Source organism: Schistocerca cancellata, chromosome 1 (genome assembly GCF_023864275.1).
Source record: "Schistocerca cancellata isolate TAMUIC-IGC-003103 chromosome 1, iqSchCanc2.1, whole genome shotgun sequence".
NCBI classification, from domain to species: domain Eukaryota; kingdom Metazoa; phylum Arthropoda; class Insecta; order Orthoptera; family Acrididae; genus Schistocerca; species Schistocerca cancellata.
Window position 1 is genome coordinate 689903294 of NC_064626.1, and position 22467 is coordinate 689925760.

The 22467-nt window shown below is 39.5% G+C and overlaps 1 protein-coding gene across 1 annotated transcript in view; it reads left to right on the plus strand.

Moving 5' to 3' along the window:
* The first annotated feature begins 608 nt into the window (after positions 1 to 608).
* Positions 609 to 22467, plus strand: part of LOC126184440 (splicing factor 3B subunit 6) — a 31869-nt gene continuing 10010 nt past the window's right edge. Inside the window, exon 1 of the mRNA XM_049926834.1 lies at positions 609 to 764. Within this exon, the coding sequence (XP_049782791.1) occupies positions 729 to 764 (36 nt within the window). The 5' untranslated portion in view covers positions 609 to 728. The remainder of the gene's footprint in view (positions 765 to 22467) is intronic.

The window sequence follows — 22467 nt, forward strand, 5'->3', positions numbered from 1 at the left end:
ACTCCTATAATTATCGACAAATTCGGCAATGAACTATCTCGAACACTAATGTGTATCTGCCTCTTTAAAATTCACTCTGCAGACATAGAAGAGAAACACCTGAGTAACAAACAGCTAACTCAAACGTGTTTTAGCGATAGATTTGCAACTGTCTCCTGTCCAGTCTCTTCAATGTCTCTATGCAGATGTGATTTGAATCCACAGATTTGAGCAATTCCCCTCAAACCTCCAATTCCAACTTCCAGATTTGCGTACATCTCGTATCTGCGCGAATTTCCTGTCCACATGCAACCACCTATATGCACAGATGTGATGTGCACAGACATTGGCGCAGACAGATCGTTGTATGCGGACGGGCATTAAAAAATTGATGTCTGTGGAAACCCCGCGAATTACTATGGAAGCATTCTGTTTCCTTGATTGAAAGAAAGAATAAAAATCTTCGGAAAAATAAATCGTTATGTCGGTGTGCTTAGCCGTGTTCATATTTAAAGGATAAATGTTTATTTTTATTCCACGCTTGTAATTACGGAAAGCTAGGAGCAACGTGAATTTCCTTGGGAAAATCTTTATAGCCATTAACTTTGATTTCGCTATTGTCAAAGAGTCAAAGACCTTAGGTTGTTGTTATCGTTGCCAGGATTAGGAAAGTAGTTGTATGTTGTTGTTGCAGTGATTGGCGTAATTGTATCTGACGAATCATATTAAGAACATATTGAGTTTAAAAAATGGCGACGTTAGCATTGATGCAGCGGAGGGCAAATGTGAGTAGCAAGTGCCTTGAGAACTTGTATCAATTAGTTTTTCCATGCGTGCCTCAGCTTGAGTGTGCTGTTTTCGTGCTTAAAGTGAGTGTTACATTATGATATTTTGTTAATACATCAGCGGTTGTTATATTTTTCGTGACCGCAGTTCTGCTGCAATGGCCATATTATTGTGTTCGTCGTTTTCAGCCTTGTGAGAACTTTGTTGCTGCTGAGCTCACTTGTGACTTCGCTCGCCACATACTTAATCATAATGATGAATAAGTCTTTTTCTCATTGACTTTTAATAAACTATCGATTCCAAGTGATTTTGCAAATTACTCTCACCGTTTAATGTTTTTTTCGAGCTGATGGCCCCTACATAGAACTGATCAGCATGATGAAGACCTAGCTGAGTAAATAACGAAGTTGCACCACTCAGTGGGGTTGGAAGCAGAGATCATTTTTAGATGGTTTATTTTTCTTCTGCCGACAAGTGCCAATCATCAGTGATAAGATGGTAGACGCTTTTAACGCAGAAGGCAGTAACACACAAAGTATGAACGAAGCCTATTACAGGGCTGTGCTGTTACTTTGTTACAGAAATGTCAAACTTTGAAGAGCGCTTGTACATTTATTTAGAAAATCTGTTTGCATAATTAACAAAGTTATTATTCCAGGTATCATTTGTTTTAGACCTTAAACAATTAGAAAACTGACTTGATGGTCAGCGTTCTTTCTGTTTCTTTTTGACCCTGTCACTCTGAATTTGCATGTCATATTTCATCTCACAATCAAAGCACTGCCATGTGCTTATACGTCCATTTACATAGTTGACAAAGTGACTATCAAAAGTATATCAGATGCTAAGCTTGTCTCAGATGACTAGTATTGTTTACTTTTGCCACACCTCCAGCATGAAACACAGAAATGGGCTAAAGTAATGCATTGGACTAACCCCCTCCCCTTGAATCTTGGATGAGGTGACGGACTGGTCTGTAGCACAGCTCGAGATTTAGGTTAGGCAGGAAAGTGACAGTTTCATTGTGAGTTGGCAAAGCCAACAAATGCGAAAGCAGAAAATGTTTGTGGTAACAAATTGACCAGTGGTGAAGCGCAATGTTTATAACTGCACCATATTGAAAAATGTAAGGTAGTCTTGTATGTAACATTTCACACATAAATGTGGGGAAGCAATTAACATAGTATTTGATGTTAACAAATTTCTCTTCTTCAGAAATGGTTTTCTTGCCGTTGCCAATCTTTATTTTATATCCTCTCTACTTCGGCCATCATCAGTTATTTTGCCACCCAAATAATAAAGCTAGTCTTCTTCTTTAGGAGGATTGGTCCTAGAACTTCGGACTGCTCTTTAGTGCAGTGTGGTGCACATATACATGTATTAACAGCTACATGTGCTTTTAATTGGCTTCTGATATCATGATTTTGTTACATTATTGTTATTAGCCTTAAGTTATCACTGCCAGATAAATATAGGCATCTTCCAGAGTTCTTCATATATTAAGGTCTTCAACATTTTGCAACAAATTTGTCTTGCTTTTTTCCCCTGCATGTCAGTCTGTTTTCCATTTAGTTGTCCTCTAAAATTTTTCCTTATCGAAAAGACACCAACACAGAAGCTCCTTAGTCCTTATCCCATCCTGTAATATTGCTGTATTGGCAGCTCACTCCCATTTCAGTTTGTTTAAATAGTCACTGCCACATACTCAATTTCTGTATTGTCTCCTATCGTTTCTGTGTAGTTTTTGTCCCTTCTTGTTACGCTCAACCTGCTTATATTATTTCCATTGCTCAGTGGGCAGCCCTCAATTTTTGCAATGTTTGAGCACATTTGCTTCAGTTTATAAGTTGATACTGTCAGTATACACTGGTTGTAGGCTTCCTTACATTCAAAATTTGCCCGTGCTTTTGAATACTACGCAGAATTTCCCAAATAAACTTCAAACCATTTTTATTCACATATTTGTGTGTGTGCGTGCTTGCATGTGTACGTGTGTGTGTGTGTGTGTGTGTGTGTGTGTGTGTGTGTGTGTGTGTGTGTGCTTTCAACTGCCTTAAGTGCAGTATACAGATTTGTCAACTTTTTCGATAACTACGTGATTAACCGTTGCTATTCTGCTATTGGCATACAGTTTGTTTAATATTTTTGTCATCCTGTAGTTGATATTAAGGCCTGATGCCATATTTGCTTTCTTCAGTTCTTCCATCCTTTACTGAATGTCTTCTGGATCTGAAAGGAAAAAAGAAAACAAAAAAAAGTCATCTGCAAATTGAAGATGGTTCGTATAAGATCCATGTATGTGAATTCCTACCACATCCCATTTCACTGATTGAAAATGTCTTCCAAAGCTGCAGAAAATAGTTTTGGTGAAATGGAGTTCCCTTGTGTAACTCCTTTCTTAGGTTGGCTGGTTGATTTGGGGGAGGGGACTTAACAGCGAGGGTCATCAGTCGGTAGGAAAAGGGAGGGAACCATCTTGGCATATGCCTGAAGCGATATAGGGAAATCATGAAAAAGATAAATCAGGATGGCCAGACGCAGGTTCGAACCATTTCTTCCCGAATGCGAGTCCAGTGTGCGCGCCACCTTGTTCAGTCTCCTTTCTTAATTCTGACACTTTCATCCCCTTCACATAATCAGATGCCAGCTTTAGCTTTGTTGTATAACATTCTGTTGCTTGGTTCTCTTTCATATATGCTGGTATACATCTTTTTGCATTTGTCCCTGCGCATGCTCTTTGCGATTGCAGTGAGATGGCATTCGGTTTAAGACGTAAGGACATTGCCTGCAGTGAATTCAAATTTATGAACCGTGCCTTTAGACGAGAGTTTCAGAATCTAATACTGAGTTTTGTCCAGTGATACTGAGTTTGATATAGCACTCGTTTATAAACATTTGGCTTCTGAAGAAACTTAAAATTGCTTGCAAATAACGTCTTCTTGCCCCATCTGCCTCCTAGACATCACAACATAGTTGACAGGGGTACCAATGCAGATATTGGAGAACTCTTGGTTTCTGCCTAACTGAATGATGCTATGCTGCATCTGTTTATACATATGGCTTGAAAACCACTAAAAGGATAATTTACACGTATTTTTCAATGAAAGAACTAAATTGTTTGAATAGGTTAGACTCCCTGAAGAACATCAACAAGAACTGAGCACACTGCAATCTTAGAAAGTCTGGTACATGTAATGTTCGAAGAAACAAAACAATCCTTTGTCATGTTGTACATTATTAACTATAGGCTAAATGGCATTTTCATCTTAAAAGAAAAATTTCTTAGTAGAAGCTGTAAAATAGTGAGATAGATTTGCTTCGTAGTTCTCAGCACAATTAGTTCCTTCCTTGGGGAGGAGAAAGGGTTAGGTTGTGGAAGGTTAAATAGTAAGAGCAGGATACTCACACCCTATGACGAGAGGGACCCGCTTGTTCTGAGAATGAGCGGCAATGAAGCTCTTTATTAGGTCAGGTTAGTGTCAGTTACTTTCATGTGTTACAATGGCACTAAATATTTTGCCTCTTGAAGGTATGTATTGGCAAACAGTTTTATTTCAAAAATAAAACTGATAACCATTTGATTTATGAAATATTGGAAGTGCTATAGGTTAGGTTAACCAGTGTGAAATTTGAAACAAAAAGGACTATCCTGCCTTTGATTAAAAACCCAGTGTGGAATCACCGGCAGTTAAAAGGTGGGTGCTGTCGTGATTGGTGAGGCAAAATATGATAAAATTCTGACAACAGACTTCCTTTACAGCAATAATATGTCTTGTGGAACAAAGCCAGTACACAAAGCAGTGCACAATATTCAGGACACACATTTTCTCTCAGAATGACAAGCAGAGATAGTGTCATTGTGTTACATCAATGGAAAAAAAAAACCACACAGAACCAAGCAGAATGAAGTTTTACTCTGCAGCAGATTGGAAACTTCATTCTGGAAACATCCCCCAGGCTGTAGCAACAGGAGTGCTAGTTCTGCAAGTTTCGCGGAAAAGCTTCTGTGAAATTTGGAAGGTAGGAGACAAGATACTGGTGGAAGTAAGGCTGTGAGGGCGGGTTGTGAGTCGTGCTTGGGTAGCTCAGTTGGTAGAGCACTTGCCCACAAAAAGCAGAGGTCCCGAGTTTGAGTCTCGGTGCGGCACATGGTTGTGATCTTCCAGGAAGTTTCATAATAGAACCAAGCAGTTTAATAAATGTAGACTGTTGCAAAGTTTATAATGAGTCAGGTGGTTTTATGCAGTTCAACATATTCCTATTTAAATTTATCCCAATTTTTGAAATGGTTACCCCAGACAAATTATTAAAATTGTTAAAATATCAAATCATTTCATTCTTAAAAGGGTCGGTCCATGTGAAATCAACCAGGGGTCTGGTTCTTGGTATCTCCGAGTTGGATAACTTTTTGTACATTTATAGTAGTTGTAATTTGCAGGAAAAATCCCAAATTATTTTTTTTATCTTTCTTATTTGAGCTGTTGATTTTTAAAACCTCCAAAATATTTAAACTTTAAAATCACCATATCTCAAAATCTATTTGGCTTGCAGCCCTAAAATTTGTACCATTTTATTACAGTTTCTTATAAGCTTTAGATGTATTTGCTAATTTGTAGTATTCATAACAAGCTGAATTTTTCCAGATTAAATTATTTTTAATATTTCAAAAATGGAATTAATTTTTTGTTTAAAAATGTGCATTAGTGTATTTGTTAATGTGTGTGCCAAATTTCATGGTGTTGTTCCAATGGGAACTTATTAAAATATATTTTATTTTACTGGTAAGTGCAGCACCTAGTGCATAGTCTGTAGGGCATTGGACTTGCTACTGGGTCATTCCATATCAAATCACCCAATAAAAAATAAATTTTACACCCACCTCCTTAGATTTTCATGAAATTTGGCTCAAATGGTTCTAACACCATCCTGACAACACCTGCAAATTTTTTTTGCTGTATCTCTTATAGTCTTTTTAATAAATTTTTAAAGTTTTTATGTTTTGCATTTTCCGAACCTTCGTAAATGGTAAATTTAATTTGTATTCAAAACTTTAAAATTGCTTATCTTAAAAACTCTTTTAGATAACATCATTAATTTTTGCAGCAAGTTTATTTATTATACATATTTGAAGATAAAAATGATACTATTAAAATATATTAATATTTTCCATGAGAAAAATGTGTTTTTTTCTTTTCTTTTTTTTACGGATGTTTTGTTTTATAAGAATTGCAATATCTAGAGTCTCAGACCTGATAGAATGCTCAAATTTGTTTTAATTTACTCTTAAACATATAGGCTACTTGATAAAACAAAAATAATGATGGCTTTTTAACATGTTTATTAATTATAGTAGATTACATTAGAATTATGTACAAAGATAGTGTACTTACGACACTTGTGTATAACCCAACTGATTGCTTGAAACATTGAATTTTTTGAGTAATTTTGTCTTTTTAATAAACATTAATGCTGATTCAAACTGTTTTTCCACTTCACCCAAGAGCTTTCAGTTCTTTTGATACAGTCTTTTTTGAATTAATACATTCTTCCAGTGCCGCTTGATTGAGGTGTGTCTACTACACAAACTATGTGCTCCAAAGGCACTACGCAATAATCTTCTCTTTCAGGCCATTAAAATGATGCAGCTGGTCCTGAAGGATGTAGAAATAGAATTTGTGCATCTTCTTCATCATTGAATATTGTTTCTACCAGTCCAAAGTACCAGTTACCATCATAATTTGCAGCCACATAGCTATTTATGGATGGTTCAACACGAACCCAATCAGAAGAAGAATGGAAAGAAAAGACTAAGGAGTCCTTCTAATTTCAAGGTTGTTTGTTGGAAGTGGTTTGAAGTTATGAAAACTTCTTGTTCCAGGAATGGTTCGGGTTGCTGAAAAACGTTTTTCTAGTTTTAACCGTAGCAAATCAGCTTCTTTTTCGTCAATAAAGTGAAAATGAATGTTTTCAATATTTTTTTCACAAAACTTGTACACTTCGATTGCTGTCATTATTTGTTCTTCTTCTGAAAGCTGTAGACTGGCTTTCCTTAAAATTATTTTAATAGTTCCTCCTAGGCCATCACAAATTGACTTCCCATGACTTGTTGCAAAAAAGGAGTGTTGGGCCTTCAAATTAAAGTCTCTCAAGTGTTCAGTCAAATTTTTAAAACTGTTTCTATTTTTGTACTGCCCAGCACAACCATCTGTAAAGTAGTGAACTGAGTCAATGTCAGTATGATGTAATGACAGCCACTTTGTAATTTCTTTTTGTACAAAGTTAACAAAACCAGTGTCATGTTCTTGGTCATCACTAATAAAACAGTGGTTGGAAACAAAAACATTGTTTTCCTCATTTCTTAGAAAAACTCCAACTGGGTGAAGAGTAGAACCACCTCTATTCCAGTGGTAACTTTGGATCTCATTTTGTATAACAAAGGAATAATTTTCACTGAAATCCATCACAATAATTGCTGCTTTGTGTGGTGGGTCTTCTTTCAATCTTTTAAAGGCTGCTGATTGGGATTTTGCTATAAACGAGTGCGGGGTGAGCTTTTCAAATGACCTAACCAATAAAGAAATGTAGTCTTCAACACTGATAGACTGTTTGATCATTTCTGCCCTGTCTGTGTTAACCCACTGACTGATTACAATTTCTTCTTCTAAATCATAATCTTCACTTAGTTTTTCAGTTAAGTACTCAGTTAGTGCAGTATTTGCAGGACAGCTGTCGCAATGATGTAGCATGCAGTTTTGGTTTTCCGTGTTGCACACAAGCATCTTAATTAGGTCTTTATAAGATTCTTCAATTTTCACAACATCCAGTAATAGTTTAACATTCTGGTGGATACTGCATACTCATACAGTGTGTGTGCCTGCAGCACCAGCAAGGATACACCATTTAGGTCTCAAGAAACAAAATTTTGAAAATCCTACTTCTACCTCGGGATTCTCCTATTTGAAAGAATAATAGAGTTCTCTCAAGTTACACAAAATGAGTCTTTTTTGCATGTACACATTTTTTTGAACACTTACTTTGTCTTTTGTTCCAGGTACCACTCTGGAACGTTCATCCTTTTCATAAAAATCTGTTACAAGTCTTACTGTATTTTCAGAAAGAGTTTTACCTTTTTTTGGACCAGGAGTTTCCAAAATACCCTTTTCAGATTTTAGCTTTCTAGCTTGTCGCACCATGTACTCACTTGCATTAAATTCTTTCATCACTTTATTTCGACTCCAGGAATCTGTAGCCAAGGTCAGAATCTGGATTTTTTCTAGACCTCCCAACAGATGAAATCTTCTCTTTCGTAAGAGAAACCATTACATCAAAATCCTTTGCTTTCTCAACCACACTTGTATCTTCTTTGTCATCATCAGAACTTGGTGCATCATATTTTAATGCTTTTGAAACCACCTTTTTTGCAGTCTTTTCAATACTGCTAACCTTCCTTTTAAAATAAGACCCTTTACTTTGTTCTGACAAGCCATGAAGCTTTATCGGTGTTAAACCTAAATTATCAAGAGCAATGTTTGTTTGTACGAGGGATTCATTTCTGGATTCCAATTATTCTAATTCAACCATGACTTCATCATCTGTTTCACTTTCATTGACTTCAACTCTTAATTTTTCCTCACAAAAGTTACGGCATGTTGAGCAAAGCTTTTGTCCAGGTTTTATGCTAATATTCTTTGTCAGTAATTGTTTAGAAAGATCCAAGCCTACACTTCTCAACAATTTTTTGATGGGCTTTTTGTGTTTTTTTAGTGTGTCTACACATGTTGTTTGATACTTTTCAAAAACATTTAAAAAGTAGTAGCTGTGGTGTGAACATATATTCTTAAATTCACACAGATTAATTCCAGATCGTAAGTGGATCAAATCTTTTTCTTCCTCACTCAATTCAGATACCGGTTGTAACTTTTTTGAAGGTGTGTAGGTTGTTTGGAAACAGTCAGATTTTTAAATAACCCTACGCTACAGGTTTGAATATCTGACATACTGATTTCACTTTTGGTCTGATTACTGTTCTGGTTACTTTTATAGGATATTGGAAAAGAATCTCTGTAAACTAAGTAACAGTACTTACTGAGAGTTCGAATAAACTTAATAAAATACTATCCAAGCACTATTTAACACTGTAATAATTTTTTACTTCAAAACACAGGAGTAACATAACAAAATCCAAGCGTACATTGTTACTCCAAGAAGACAAAAACTTATTTTCGGTGTCTAAGTCACTTGGTAATTTTTATTTTTAAAATATAATTAATATTATTTTAAAAATTAGGTAACTATTAAACAGGTTAAAAAGCCAACATAATTTTTCTTTTATCTAATAGCCTATAAAATTAAGAGTATTTTAAAACAAATTTGAGCTTTCTATCAGGCCTGAGACTCTAGATATTGCAGTTTTTGTGAAACTAAACATCCGTTAGCTTTTTTTTTTTTTTTAAAAAAAACCTTGTAAATTTTTTTTCATTTGGAAGATTTTAATATATCTTTATGGTAATTTGTTTTTTAACATTTAGATATAATACACAAACTTATTCCAAAATTTCATACTGATATCTTGAGTATTCTTTAATTTTTTTAGTTGTGAGGACACGTTTAAGTTAAGATTTCCGACTGCTGAAACAACGCCAAATCTAAAAACTTTAAAATTTATATAAAAAAAAAACTATAAGAGATAGAGCAAAAAAATTTTACAAGTGCTTTCAGGATGATAAAAGAAGTAATTGTACCAAGTTTCATCAAAATCTGACATGGTTGGTGTCAAGGCCTGGGTGACTTGACATGGAATGACCCCCTAAGACGTGGTAAGTCAAAAACCTCGTAAGGCAGCAAATCATTATCTTTTGTTTAGTGACAGTCAGTTTAATACAGTATTAGAGTTATTCAGTTATATTTAATTTCACATTTGGCTTTCCCACATTAACTGTGAAAATATTTTAACATACACAATAATAATACATGCCCAAAAGACATTTCACTAATTGACTTAATTATACCTTAATTTTACAAATACATTAATATCAGTATTATTAATTAAATGATTATGTAGCTGTTATTATTTAACTGTGTGATAATTGAGTGCCTTGAGAAGCGAATTTTTTTTACTCATCTTTGACAAGAAAGATATTATGGTGACCCACCAGCAATCTTATTAGACTCTAAGATTATGTATTACATTTTTCTTTCAAATGACATAACCTTATTCTCTCGAGCAGTAGTGTCAGATTATTGATGTAACAACACCTCTCCCCCCGCCCTCCCGTCACTGCCCCCTCCCCCGGGGGCTCACTGGTCTTTGGCAGGTTTGTGCTTGGCTACCAGGGGCCCTCAGCCTTTGCAGCATTTTTTTCCCTTCCATGCGACATGTCTGTCTTCTTGCTATTCTTTTTCCTCTCCCTTGGGCAATGTGTGTGGGGTGTTTCTGGAAATTTGTTCTGCATTTTCAGTAGCCTCTATCAGAAAAGTCTCTCCACTATTTCTCGTTCCTTTTTTTTCTTTATTTGTTCCCATTCTCCTGTCCTCCTCTGCTTCAGCATTTGAGGTTCCTCTTTTTCGTCTTCCTCCCTGTGTGCTTCTGAAGGCCGACCCACGCATCGGACATGGAACAGGTATCTGAGTAATGCGTAACTCCTAGCTCTGAGTCGACAGTTAGGGCTCGCATCTACCCCCTGGTACAGGCTTGACCCAGGGAGGGGTGATTGCCTGAGCTACTACCTTCCCAAATTGTCGATTGGTTCCTCTGACAGGTGTTTGGAAGTGTGACCTGGGGTGTGTGCACCACCTACTGAGCGGGGGAGGGGGTCCCCAGTTGGAAGGAGCATGCCATCGGAGGTGCTGGCAATCATGGGGGATTTTCTCGCAATGAACCAATCACCAACAGAGTCAGTGTCTACTAAACATAAGTGGAATGAGGCTAACGATTCAGAGACCCTTCCAGTTGAACATGGTTGCTTGTGGTTTCACATACAAGGCAGTCAGTCCTTTGCTACAGTAAATCCATTTATTATTCAGAAAGGTGTTGATGCAGTTGCTGGCCCTGTGAAATCCTGCTGCCGTTAATACGATGGTACGTTGCTTTTGGAGACTACTTCTGATTCTCAAACAGAACTGCTGGCAGCTTCGCTCCTCCAAGGCTATCCTGTTTATGTTGAGGCCCATCAAATGCTGAATTCTTCCTATGGTGTTATTTACACTAGGATACTTGATGGTCTGAGCGAGGCAGAAATCCAAACGTACCTCTCTGATCAGGGTGCCATTGCAGTCCATCAGGTGATGAGAAAGGTAGATGCATCCTTAGTAAACACACACACACACACACACACACACACACACACACACACACACACACACACACACACACACACACTTTTTCTCACTTTTGATAGAATGGTACTTCCATTAGAGATCAAAGCAGGTCGTTACAGCCACACTGAAACATCCTGTCGACCCCCCCCCCCCCAAATCAAAGGCACCAAATGCATCCTGTGGTAGACATGCTCAGGAGGGCAATTGTCTGCCTGCTCCTCCCTCCTGTATCAATTGCAGTGGCGACCGAGGCACCTCCTCTAGAGATTGTCCTGCGTATCTTGATGAGTGAGGCGTCCAAGAGATACAGGTGAAGGAAAAAGTGCCTTACCCAGTTGTTCGCAAGTTGTCGGCTAGTCAGAAACCCTGTGGTCTACCATCTGGCACTTACAGTACTGTGCTTGCTACATCCCACTCCACAAATGACATGGCCACGCAGACATGCGACCTCAAACACAGCACTGTGGTTATAAAATCACCCAGTGTCATGGTAACATCCCCATCTCCTCTTCTAGCTTTGCAACAAGTCACCAAACTTTCGCCTCAAGGGGCAAAGTCACCTGCTACTCAACTGGCAGGCTGGAAAGGAGAAAAGGTGTACTCCCACAAAGACTTCTTATGTCCCTACAACCGAGCGAGGTGGCGCAGTGGTTAGCACACTGCACTCGCATTCGGGAGGACGACGGTTCAATCCCGTCTCCGGCCATCGTGATTTAGGTTTTCCATGATTTCCCTAAATCGTTTCAGGCAAATGCCGGGATGGTTCCTTTGAAAGGGCACGGCCGATTTCCTTCCCAATCCTTCCCTAACCCGAGCTTGCGCTCCGTCTCTAATGACCTCATTGTCGACGGGACGTTAAACACTAACCACCACCACCTACGTCCCTACAGCCAACAAAGATCTGAATCTGAATCTGCTTCTGCCAAATGGGAAGGCTCCAAGAAATCAAGAAAAGGTGAACGGTCTTCTCCTTCGCCGACTTGGAGATCCTCTTCAATGGTGTCACCATGTGATACCTTTTCCCGGCTGACCACCATGTCGCCAGTGCGCACAACTAGCCGTTTTTCTGCCCTGGACTCCATAGATCGACAGAAGGAGAATCCCAATGCCTCTGTAGATTGCATGGAGCAGGATCCTCCAGCCTCTGTACCCTGCAGCAGTGAGTTTTTGAAGGCTGGCACTTGGCAGCCGCTGAGGTGGCACGCCTTCACTTTTTCACTGTTCCCCTTTCCTCAACATGACTCTCCTCCAATGGAATGTTCATGGCCTTCAATCCAACAAAGATGACTTACAGCCACTCTTGGAGTAGCAGCAACCACTTGTTCTCTGGCTCCAGGAAACAAAATTGCATCCTCAAGACTGCTTTGAGCTCTCGCATTTCCTCCCGATCTGCTTTGACCTTCTGCCCACTCCCTCTGAGAACAGCATTCTATCTCATGGGGGAGTTGTGCTGCTTATTCAGGATGATGATCATAGTCAACCCATCTCCCTGACTACCAAGCTTCAAGCTCTTGCAGCTGCATTTTGCTTCCCCCACCTGACCTTTTCCCTTTGTACTGTTTACATCCCTCCATAATTCAGTGTCACCAGGGCAGACTACCTCCAGCTTATTGGGCAGCTCCCTCACCCCGTTTTGCTATTCAGTGACTAATGTGCACCATCCTCTTTGTGGTTCTCCCAGAACCTGTCCATGAGGTGCCCTCTTGGCTGACCCCAATTGATTTAACCGCATCTGCCTTAACACGGGAGCACTCACTTTCCTTTCAGACTCCCAAGCACACCTATTCCCTTTGGACTTCTCCTTCTGCACTGCCCTGCTTGCCAATCATCTCGAGTGACCATTTCCTGTGTGCTATCCATTTGCTGACTCCTATCCACTTACATGCACACCCAAATGACAGCTCTCTAAAGCTGACTGGAGGCTTCACTCCTCCCTGGTGACCTTCGATGAACAACATTTCTCCAGTTGTGATGACCAGGCAGAATATCGTACAAACATTATCCTAACTGCTGCAGAACATTCCAGTCCTCACACTTTCTCTTCACTGTGCTGTGTCCTGCTCCCTTAGTGGCCTGACGCGTGCTGCGATGCAATTTGCACACGGTGATGAGTTCTCCATGTTTTTATCCGTAATCCTACAGTGGCAAGCTGCATTCATTCTTAGGGTTAGCAGATCACTAACTGCATTTCCTTCACTAGTTCTTTTAACAGTTTCACTCCCTCGTCCGTCAAGTGGGCTAACCTCTGACAGCTGTCTGGGACCAAGATCCATTCCCCAGTTTCTGGCTTGACAGTAACAGATGGTGTCTTAGTGGACTCTGTTGCTGTCTCCAACACCTTGGGCCACTGTTTTGCAGAGATTTTGAGCTCCACCCACTATTATCCTGCCTTTCTCCATCGGAAACGAGTGGAGGTGGCTCGAGCAATACCCTTCTCTTCTCAGAATTGTGAGTGCTACAATGTCGCGTTTACTCTGAGGGAGCTTCATCCTGATTCTCTGCCTCAGGGCTGGATGATGTTCACATTCAGATGTTGCAGAACCTATTTCTTGTGGACAAGCACTTTCTCCTTCGTATGTAAAATTGCATCTGGGCAGAAAGCACGTTTCCCAGACACCGGCATGAAGCCACTTTCATACCCATACCTAAGCCTGGTAAGTACAAACACCTTCATTTTAGTCACCACCCCATTTCTCTCACTAGCTGTGTTTGCAAGGTGATGGAACGTATGATTCATGCCCGGCTGGTATGGTGGCTCGAGTCTTACAATTTACTAACCACTGTACGGTATGGATTTTGAGCATGCCGTCCTGCAGTTGACCATCTACTCACTTTGTCAACTTATGTCATGAATGGATTTCTGTGGAACTTTGGCCATATTTTTTGATTTGGAGAAAGCCTATTACTCCTGCTTGAAGACTGATATCCTTCATACACTCTACACTTGGGGCTGCCGTGGCCGTATGTCCCATTCCCTTTAGGAATTATTTAAAAGACTGAGTTTTCAAGGTATGTGTAGGTTCTGCCTTGTCGGACACCTTTATCCAGGAAAATGGTGTGCCTCAGGGTTCTGTCCTGTGTGTTGTCCTCTTTGCTATCACCATTACCCCTATAATGGCCTGTCTGCTGCCGGTCATCTCCGGCTCCCTTTTTGTTGACGATTTTCCGGTCTATTGCAGTTCACCACGAACTTGTCTTCTTGAGCAGCATCTCCAGCAGTATCTGTCGCCTTTACTCAAAGAGCATTGACAATGGCTTCCATTTTTCCACTGAAAGAATTGTTTCTATCAATTTCTGGTGGAGCAATTGGTTTCTTCCACCATCTTTACATCTTGGGTCTGTTGCTTTTCTGTTAAGTGAAACTATGAATTTCCTGGGACTCATGCTCCATAAGAAATGTTCTTGGTCCTCCCACATGTCTTACCTGGCTGCCTGCTGTATGCGGTCCCTCAATGTCCTCCGTGTCCTCAGCAGTACTTCCTGGGGAGCGGATCAGACCATCCTCCTCTGTTTGTATAGGTCCCTTGTCCATTTGAAACTAGACTACATGGGTTTTTCGTTTATGCCTCTACATCCTTCTTACTCCATCTCAATACTATTCACCATTGTGACATCCATTTAGCCACTGGAGCCTTTTACACTAGCCTGGTTAAGAGTCTGTATGCAGAAGTTTGAACTACTGCTATCATACTGCCATGGCTTTCTCCTCCAGCAGATACGCATTCCGTTTATCTGCCATGCCTGGCCACCCATTCTTCTTCGATGTTTCCTCTGATCCCCAGTATGGGGCACATTTCTGTTCTCCGTTACCTCTTGGAGTTTGCTTTTGGCTCTTGCTTTGGCAGCTTAACTTCATACTACCTGCCAGTTTGCCGATGGGTGTGAATCCTTCACCACCTTGGCTTCGTGTTGCAGTCTGTGTTCACTTGATCTTCATTCACTTTCTAAGGACACTACTCCTGTCTCGCTCTATCACCGTAAGTTTCACAACCTTCACATGGAACTTTTTGATAGTAACTTTGGGTACACTGATAACTCTGAGACTGATTGTGGTGTCAGGTGTGCCTTCATCATTGGCACCGATGATTTTTGGTATCTGATTCTGAAACACTGCTCAGTATTCACAGCAGGCCATGCAGTACATGTGGTGACACAGGCTTTTCATCTGCTCTGACTCTCTCATTGCCTTTCAGAGCCTCTGTGTGTTGTACACCGTCTATCCCTTAGAGCAACGGGTCCAGGAAGGCTGTCACTTGCTCACTCTTGATGTAGCCACTGTGATGTTTATGTGGGTTCCCGGTCATGTCGGTGTGACAGGAAACGAGGCTGCTGATGCTGCTGCCAAGGCTGCAGTCCTCGTACCTTGGCCATCTACTACTTCCACTCCTTCCAATGATCTCTGTGTTGCCATTTGTCTGTAGGCGGTGTTACTTTGACATCACCACTTGTCCTTCCTTCATGGGAACAAGCTCTGGGGAATCAAGCTTCTCCCAGAAGCTTGGACGACCTTCTCTCAGCCCTCTCACCGTGAAGAGAGCATTTTACCTAGGTTGGTCTTTTTAGCCATCGCCATTTGTTAAGTGGTGACCTCCCACCGCTTTGTGCTCGTTGTCCATAACCTTTGACGGTTCACCATTTGCCCATTCTTTAACCACTTACATTCTCTTTTATGTTTTCTGCCTGAGTTAATGGCCGTTTTCTAACGATGCTTGGGCTGTTGATCGCCTTTTAATTTTTATCTGTCATAGCAATATAGCGAAGGAAATTTAATCTTTAGTTCAGGACCTGTGTTTCTCTATGGTGTATTTTATGGGCCTTTCTCCAAGTTCCTGTTTTTAGTTGTCTTTCCTTCTGTCAGTTGGGCTTAATGTGTAGTCATTTTTTAACTCAATTTTTGTCTTCGCGTTCTATGATCCTGACATGGGCGCCTATGACCCTAGTTATTTTTTGCCCCCCAAAAAAAAAAAAAAAAAAAAAAAAAAAAAAAAAAAAAAAAAAAAAACATTCATTTCCAATTAGAATCTGAGGCTTTTCACAGCTCTTCATCTGATAGTTCTTTACTGCATTAAATTTATCTGGTCTTTTACACCTACATCTGTACTTTGCAAACCACCGCAAAGTGCATAACAGAGGGAATTTCCCATTTTACCAGTTATTATGGTTTCTTCCTGCTCTATTCATGTATAGAATGCCTCTGTGCATACTGTAGTTATTCTAATCTTGTCCTATTGATCCCTGTGTGAACAGTACACAGAGGGTTGTGCTATATTCTGAGGGTCATCATTTAAAGCTGATTCTTGAAACTTTGTTAGTAGACTTTCTTGGGTTAGTTCATGCCCATCTTCAAGAATCTGTCAGTTCAGTTTCTTCAGCATCACTGTAACACTGTCCCAGGGGTCAGACGAACCTGTGACTACTCGTGCTGTCCTTCTCTACATACGTTAAATATCCCCTGTTAGTCCTATTTGATATGGGCTTCACACACTTGAGCAATATTCTAGAATAGGTTGCATGAGTGATTTATAACCAATGTCCTTTGTAGACTGATTGCATTTTCCCAATATGCTACCAATAAATCGAAGTACACCACCTGCTTTACCCTCGACTAAGCCTATATGATCATTCCATTTCATATCCCTACAGAGTGTTATCCCTAGGTGTTTGCATGATTTGACCAATTCCAACAGTGTCTCACTGATATTGTCATAAGATACTGTTTTTTTTTTTTTTTTTTTTTTTTTTTTTTTTTTTTTTTTTTTTTTTTCCTTTGGTGAAGTGCACAGTTTTACATTTTTGAACAATTAACGCAAGTTGCCAGTTGTTGCACCACTTCGAAACTTATCAAGATCTGACTGAATATTTATGCATCTTCTGTCAGAAAGTACTTCATTATAGATAGCTGCGTCATCTACATCTGTGTCGTCTGTATGTTGAATTGGCAACTATGAAGGTCACAAGATACATTCTTCTGTAATTTCAAAAATGTTGTATGAAGTAAAAGTGAAGATACCTGTTAGAAGTAATTATCACAGTACTTGTTACACCTTTATAGAAAATGTTGTGTTATTGTGGTATGGGCCTAGAAGGTTCGAATAGTATGCACTGAAGACAGTCACACAGTGACCGAAATCAATATTTAAAATACAGGATTTCAATCTTTAAGACTGATGCTGACATTTAACCAAAATATATCTGCAAAAAAGTTTGTGGTTACTATTAGTATTACCTGCAAGCGTTCATCATGAACAGAAAGGGTCCCAACACACTTCCCTGGGGCACACCTGAAGTTACTGCTACATCTGTCAATGACTCTCCACCCAAGATAACATGCTGTATCCTCTCTACCAAAAAGCCCTCAATCCAGTCACAAGTTTCACTTGATACCCCATATGATCAAACTTCTGACAATAAGCGTAGGTGTGGTACTAAGTCGAATGCTCTTTGGAAAACAAGAAATACTGCATCTACCTGACTATCTTGATCCAAAGATTTCAGTATGTCATGTGAGAAAAGTGGGAGCTGGGTTTCACATGATTGACTTTTTTGAAATCCATGCTGGTTGTCATGGAGGAGGTCATTTTGTTGGAGATACTTCATTATGTTTGAGGTCAGAATATAGTCTAAAATTGTACAACAAATTGATGTCAAGGATATTGGACAGTAGTTTTGTGCATACTTCTACCACTGTTCTTGTAGACATATTTGATCTGTGATTTTTCCCAAGAACTGGACACACTTTTTTGTTTGAAGGCTCTTCGATAGAGTGTAGTTAGAAGAGGGACTAACTCAGCCATAAATTCTGTATAAAATCGTACACGGTTTCCATCGGGCCCTGGAGCTTTGTTCAGTTTTAACGATTTCAGTTGTTTTTCAATACCACTGGCTCTACAACACTCATCTTTGCAGTGGTAGAAGGATTCAATTGGGGCAATTTTCATGGGTTTTCCTCTGTAAAGAAACATTTGAAAACTGAGTTAAGCACTTCAGCTTTTGCTTTGCTAAAGTCTCGACACTAACTTTGGTGCCACTAACAGCCTTTACATGTGACTAGAATTTCTGTGGCTTTTGTGAAAGATCATACAAAAATATTCTGCTATGGTAGTCATTGAAGGCTTCACACATTGATCTCTTGACAGCCAACGTGCTTTATTCAGCAGCTTTCTATCTGTAGCCCTAAGCGTTGTTGTGTACCTTTCATGTATTAGCCTGTTTCCTTAGAAGTGACTGTATACCATGGAGAGTCCTTCCCATTGTCAACTGTTCTGCTGTGTATGTATCTCTACTGAACTTTTATCTAGTTCACTGAATATTTATATTTCTGCTAGTTTCAGTTGTCCTTTGTTCTTTGGTAATCGTTACTGCTACAGTCACGTTATGGTCGTTGACACCAATTTTGATGTGGACATCCTCAAAGAGATCAGGTCTATTTGTTGCCATTACATCCAATAACTATCTGTCCTAGCTAGTTTTCAGAGAAGGTATTTAGTAATGTTTCACAGGATATCTTATGACTCCCACAACTAGCAAAACTGTAACTTTTTCAATTGGTTGTTTGATGATTAAAGTCTCCACTGATGATTACAGTATGACTAGGGAACGTATGCACATGTGAACTGAGGTATTATCTAACATTTTGAGTTACATCCAGAGATGAGCCTGGTGGGCGATAGAAGGATCCTGTTACCATTTTATGCCCACCCCTGATACGAGACTTGCCCAAACAGTCTCACATGCAGCTTCAATTTATGTCACAGTGGAATTGAATTTATTGCCTATTGCTATAAATACACCACTTCCATTTCCCATTTGCCCATCCTTCGATATACACTTAAATTTTCCCCAAAAATCTCATTGCTATCAATTTCAGTACTCTACTAGCTTTCTGTGTGTAATATTATGTGTACTTCATTGTGAATGCTTCAGCAGTTAACCATTACAATTTTAATGCTCTCATGCTTGGGAGGCATTTCTTTCGATCTTACACTGATACTTCTGGGCTTCCTACAGCTATGTTATCTGAATTGGATGGAGAATCACCTAACTGTAAAATTCCTTGTATGCACCCCACACACATTGTAGCAGTCTCTGATGTGTAGTGCACACCTGACCCATTTAGAGGGACCTATGGTGCAAGTCCAGGAAGTCGCAGCCTAGCTTATCACAGAACGTCAAAGTCTGTCCTTCCACTTGACTCAGAACCAAGAGGCCAGGATTAGTTCTGGGGACAATGCTTCAAATTGTGAGCTTTGTTGAAGCTCCATGCGCAAGGTGGGTCATCTCAACCTTCTCTGCCAATTGCTGGGATGACCCAAGTGTGACCACAGGGTCTAAATGACAGGCATCATTTGTTCCGGCCTCTGCCACAATTTGCAGTTGTTTGCACCATATTGTCTCAGTGGCTGCTGGAATTGCCTCTTCATGTTGAATGAGCCCCCCAGGCACATACACTGAGTGTACCTGGTGTCCTTTCCTGTTCTATGCTGGCATTTCCCTAAGGGATAGAATCATTTGCTGTCTATTTGAACTGCCAACAATTAATACACTCTCTACCCTTTTGTGTCTGTGTCCTCTTGACACCGGACAAAACAGGTTTCCCCAGAACAGGTGAAGCAAATCCCACTGGCTCAATTCCACTTTCACTGAAAGACAGCACCTCAAACTTGTCGTTAGGGGGATTGATACAACAGCCTGAGTCCTCCCTTGTTCCCTTCCACCCTATGCAGAGGAGACAGGATCCCCAGCAGAGTACAGTACTTGACGTACCTTTGGTAACCTTACCACAGGTACATGACTCAAGCTCTTCCAAGACAACAACTCGTAGCACCTGCCAGTCAAGAACAGCATTCACAGTGGGCTGCATTTTATCTGGTGCAATGTATTATATGACAGTGAACATATAAGTTTAAATTAAGCCTGCAGATTATCTTTTAATTTGTTGAGCTAAAAGAGCTGCTAATACCCTATAAGAATTGAAGGAAATACACAAAATGAGATTTCTACCAAAGCAATAGAAAAACCTGAGGTAGAAATTACTAGTTTCCTAAAACTTTTTGAGGTTGATTATAATTGTTAGCAGACTCAAAAACAAAGTTAATTAAGATAAATGTAGATAATATATAGGGCTACTCCTCTTTAAGGAAAAACTAGATGTAACACAATATGTTAGAATATCTGCTACTGTAACTAAATCACAAATGCAGATTTACTACAAATTAGATTATGCACAGGACAATGGTAGCTTCTGAAAATTCTCAAAAATGCACATTTATTTGCATTGATATACAGTGAAATTCAGGGTTGATCTCTTCTTAGGCTGTAACTGTGAAGGAAAATCGCTGATTTGATATGAAATAAGCTATGTATCTAAAACATTCGTACCATTAACTTACAAAATTACAATTTTGTAAGCTCCATAAAATTCTCAAAAAATAAGTATTTCTCATGTAATTCTATGATGAAATTAGAGAATGATTATTTTGAACGAGTATAGGCCTACTATTCTCTAAAATTTTAAAAGAACACAAATTAGTTTACGCCTGCAATTGACAATAACAGTAAGAGTTCGTTGGGGTACATGCGAAAGTTCAAAATTTAACAGTGTATCACAGTACAGACAATACAGTTAGTGAAAGGTTATGCAAAAGTGGCACAAACAGTAAAATATGCGAATCTAGAATTTCAAATTGACACACTAATCTTGTACACGCAGTGTCACAAAAAAAAATTCAAAAGTCAGCTTTTATAAATAAGTAAATATACAAATCGCAAGGCTTTTTCTCTTAGCTGTGTCTGTGCCAGTGTCTACATTGGCATGTTGAATAACACTGCAGCATGAGTTTAAACAGTCAAAAATCACTAAAGTGTGCAGCACCAACAAAGCAAGTCTTGTGTGCGGCTAACAATGCAACTGGTTCTTGGTTAAGTAAAAGAAAGAGCTGGTCACAAGGATGTATAAATAGAAAGTTTAATTATCTTTTTTCGGCTCTTGATAGCACAGAAGCCATCCACCATTTGTTGACATAGGCACGAGCAGCTAGTCCTGTAATCTGTTCAAAAGCTGCAGCATCTACACACGCTTTAATTTTATAAACGTCAACATCCGTAAAATCAGAAACAGTTTTTGCTTTATCTTTGGCTTTACTCATAAGTATAAATGCATGATACTTTTCTGTCCTTGTGACTGCTGTGGCTTTAGATAATGTTTTAGCCAAGCTCCTTCTTTTATGCTGCATACTCATCACTTGTCACAGAGAAAAAGTGACTGATGGCATGTATGCTTATCACACTCAATTGGAAGGCAGGTAATATTTGATCATGTTGTACTTCCTCAGGTGATGAAGTGGCACAAATGTGCCGGTGTCATGAAATAAAATGCCTAATTTCCCAACAGAATTTTGAACTGCGCATGTTGGAGTATGACAAGTACACTGTTCCAATCTGTTAGTTGTGCTTGGTACTTGTCGTATTCTAACGTGTGCCTTTCAATGTTTTATGGGTGATTAAGCATATTAAACTGAGACCCCTGCACTTTTCTTGTCCCCCGATCACATGTTCTTAATGTGTTATACATGCACACTGCAACCTGGTCCTCTTTCCCACGTTGCCAATTTTATCTCTGCAGTTCACCCCTACTGAAATGGTCTGCAGCTCATGGTCTCGCGGCCGCATTCTCACTTCCCGAGCACGGGGTTCCGTGTTCGATTCCTGGTGGGGTCAGGGATTTTCACCTGCCTCGAGATGACTGGGTGTTTGTGTTGTCCTCATCATTTCATCATCATTCATGAAAGTGGCGAGACTGGACTGAGCAAACGTTGGGAATTTGTATGGGCACTGATAACCCCACAGTTGAGTGCCCCACAAACCAAACATCATTATCACCTACTGAAATGAATTCCTCTCAATAGAAGTGATTATTTTGTTTGTTGTGCCTATCTGCGATCCAGCATCTCTAATATATATTTTCTGTGTTTGTTACAGTAGATGTATGCATTTGTTTCACAATGTTTGTACTGTACAGTTGTGTATTTTTTAAACATGTCAGGGCTGAAATGTAAACATACTTTTTCATTAAATGAAAAGTTAACACTGCAACAAAGACTGGAGGAAGGGGATAGCAGTGCAACAAAGATTGGAGGAAGGGGAAGCACTCCGAAAAACTACCAGGGAAATTAGTGTAGGCATTTCAACATTGAAAGTTGGAGAAAAAATCGAAAAAATGTTGAATCATGTACAGTGACAATAGATGATGGAAATACTCTTAAAGAGGCACAAAACATTGAAAAACCGTAAACTTGCACTGCTTGACAACACATTGTGGATGTGGTTCCACCAAGAAAGAAGGAAAGGAACCCCGATATCTGGGCTCCATATCAAAGAAAAGGCAAT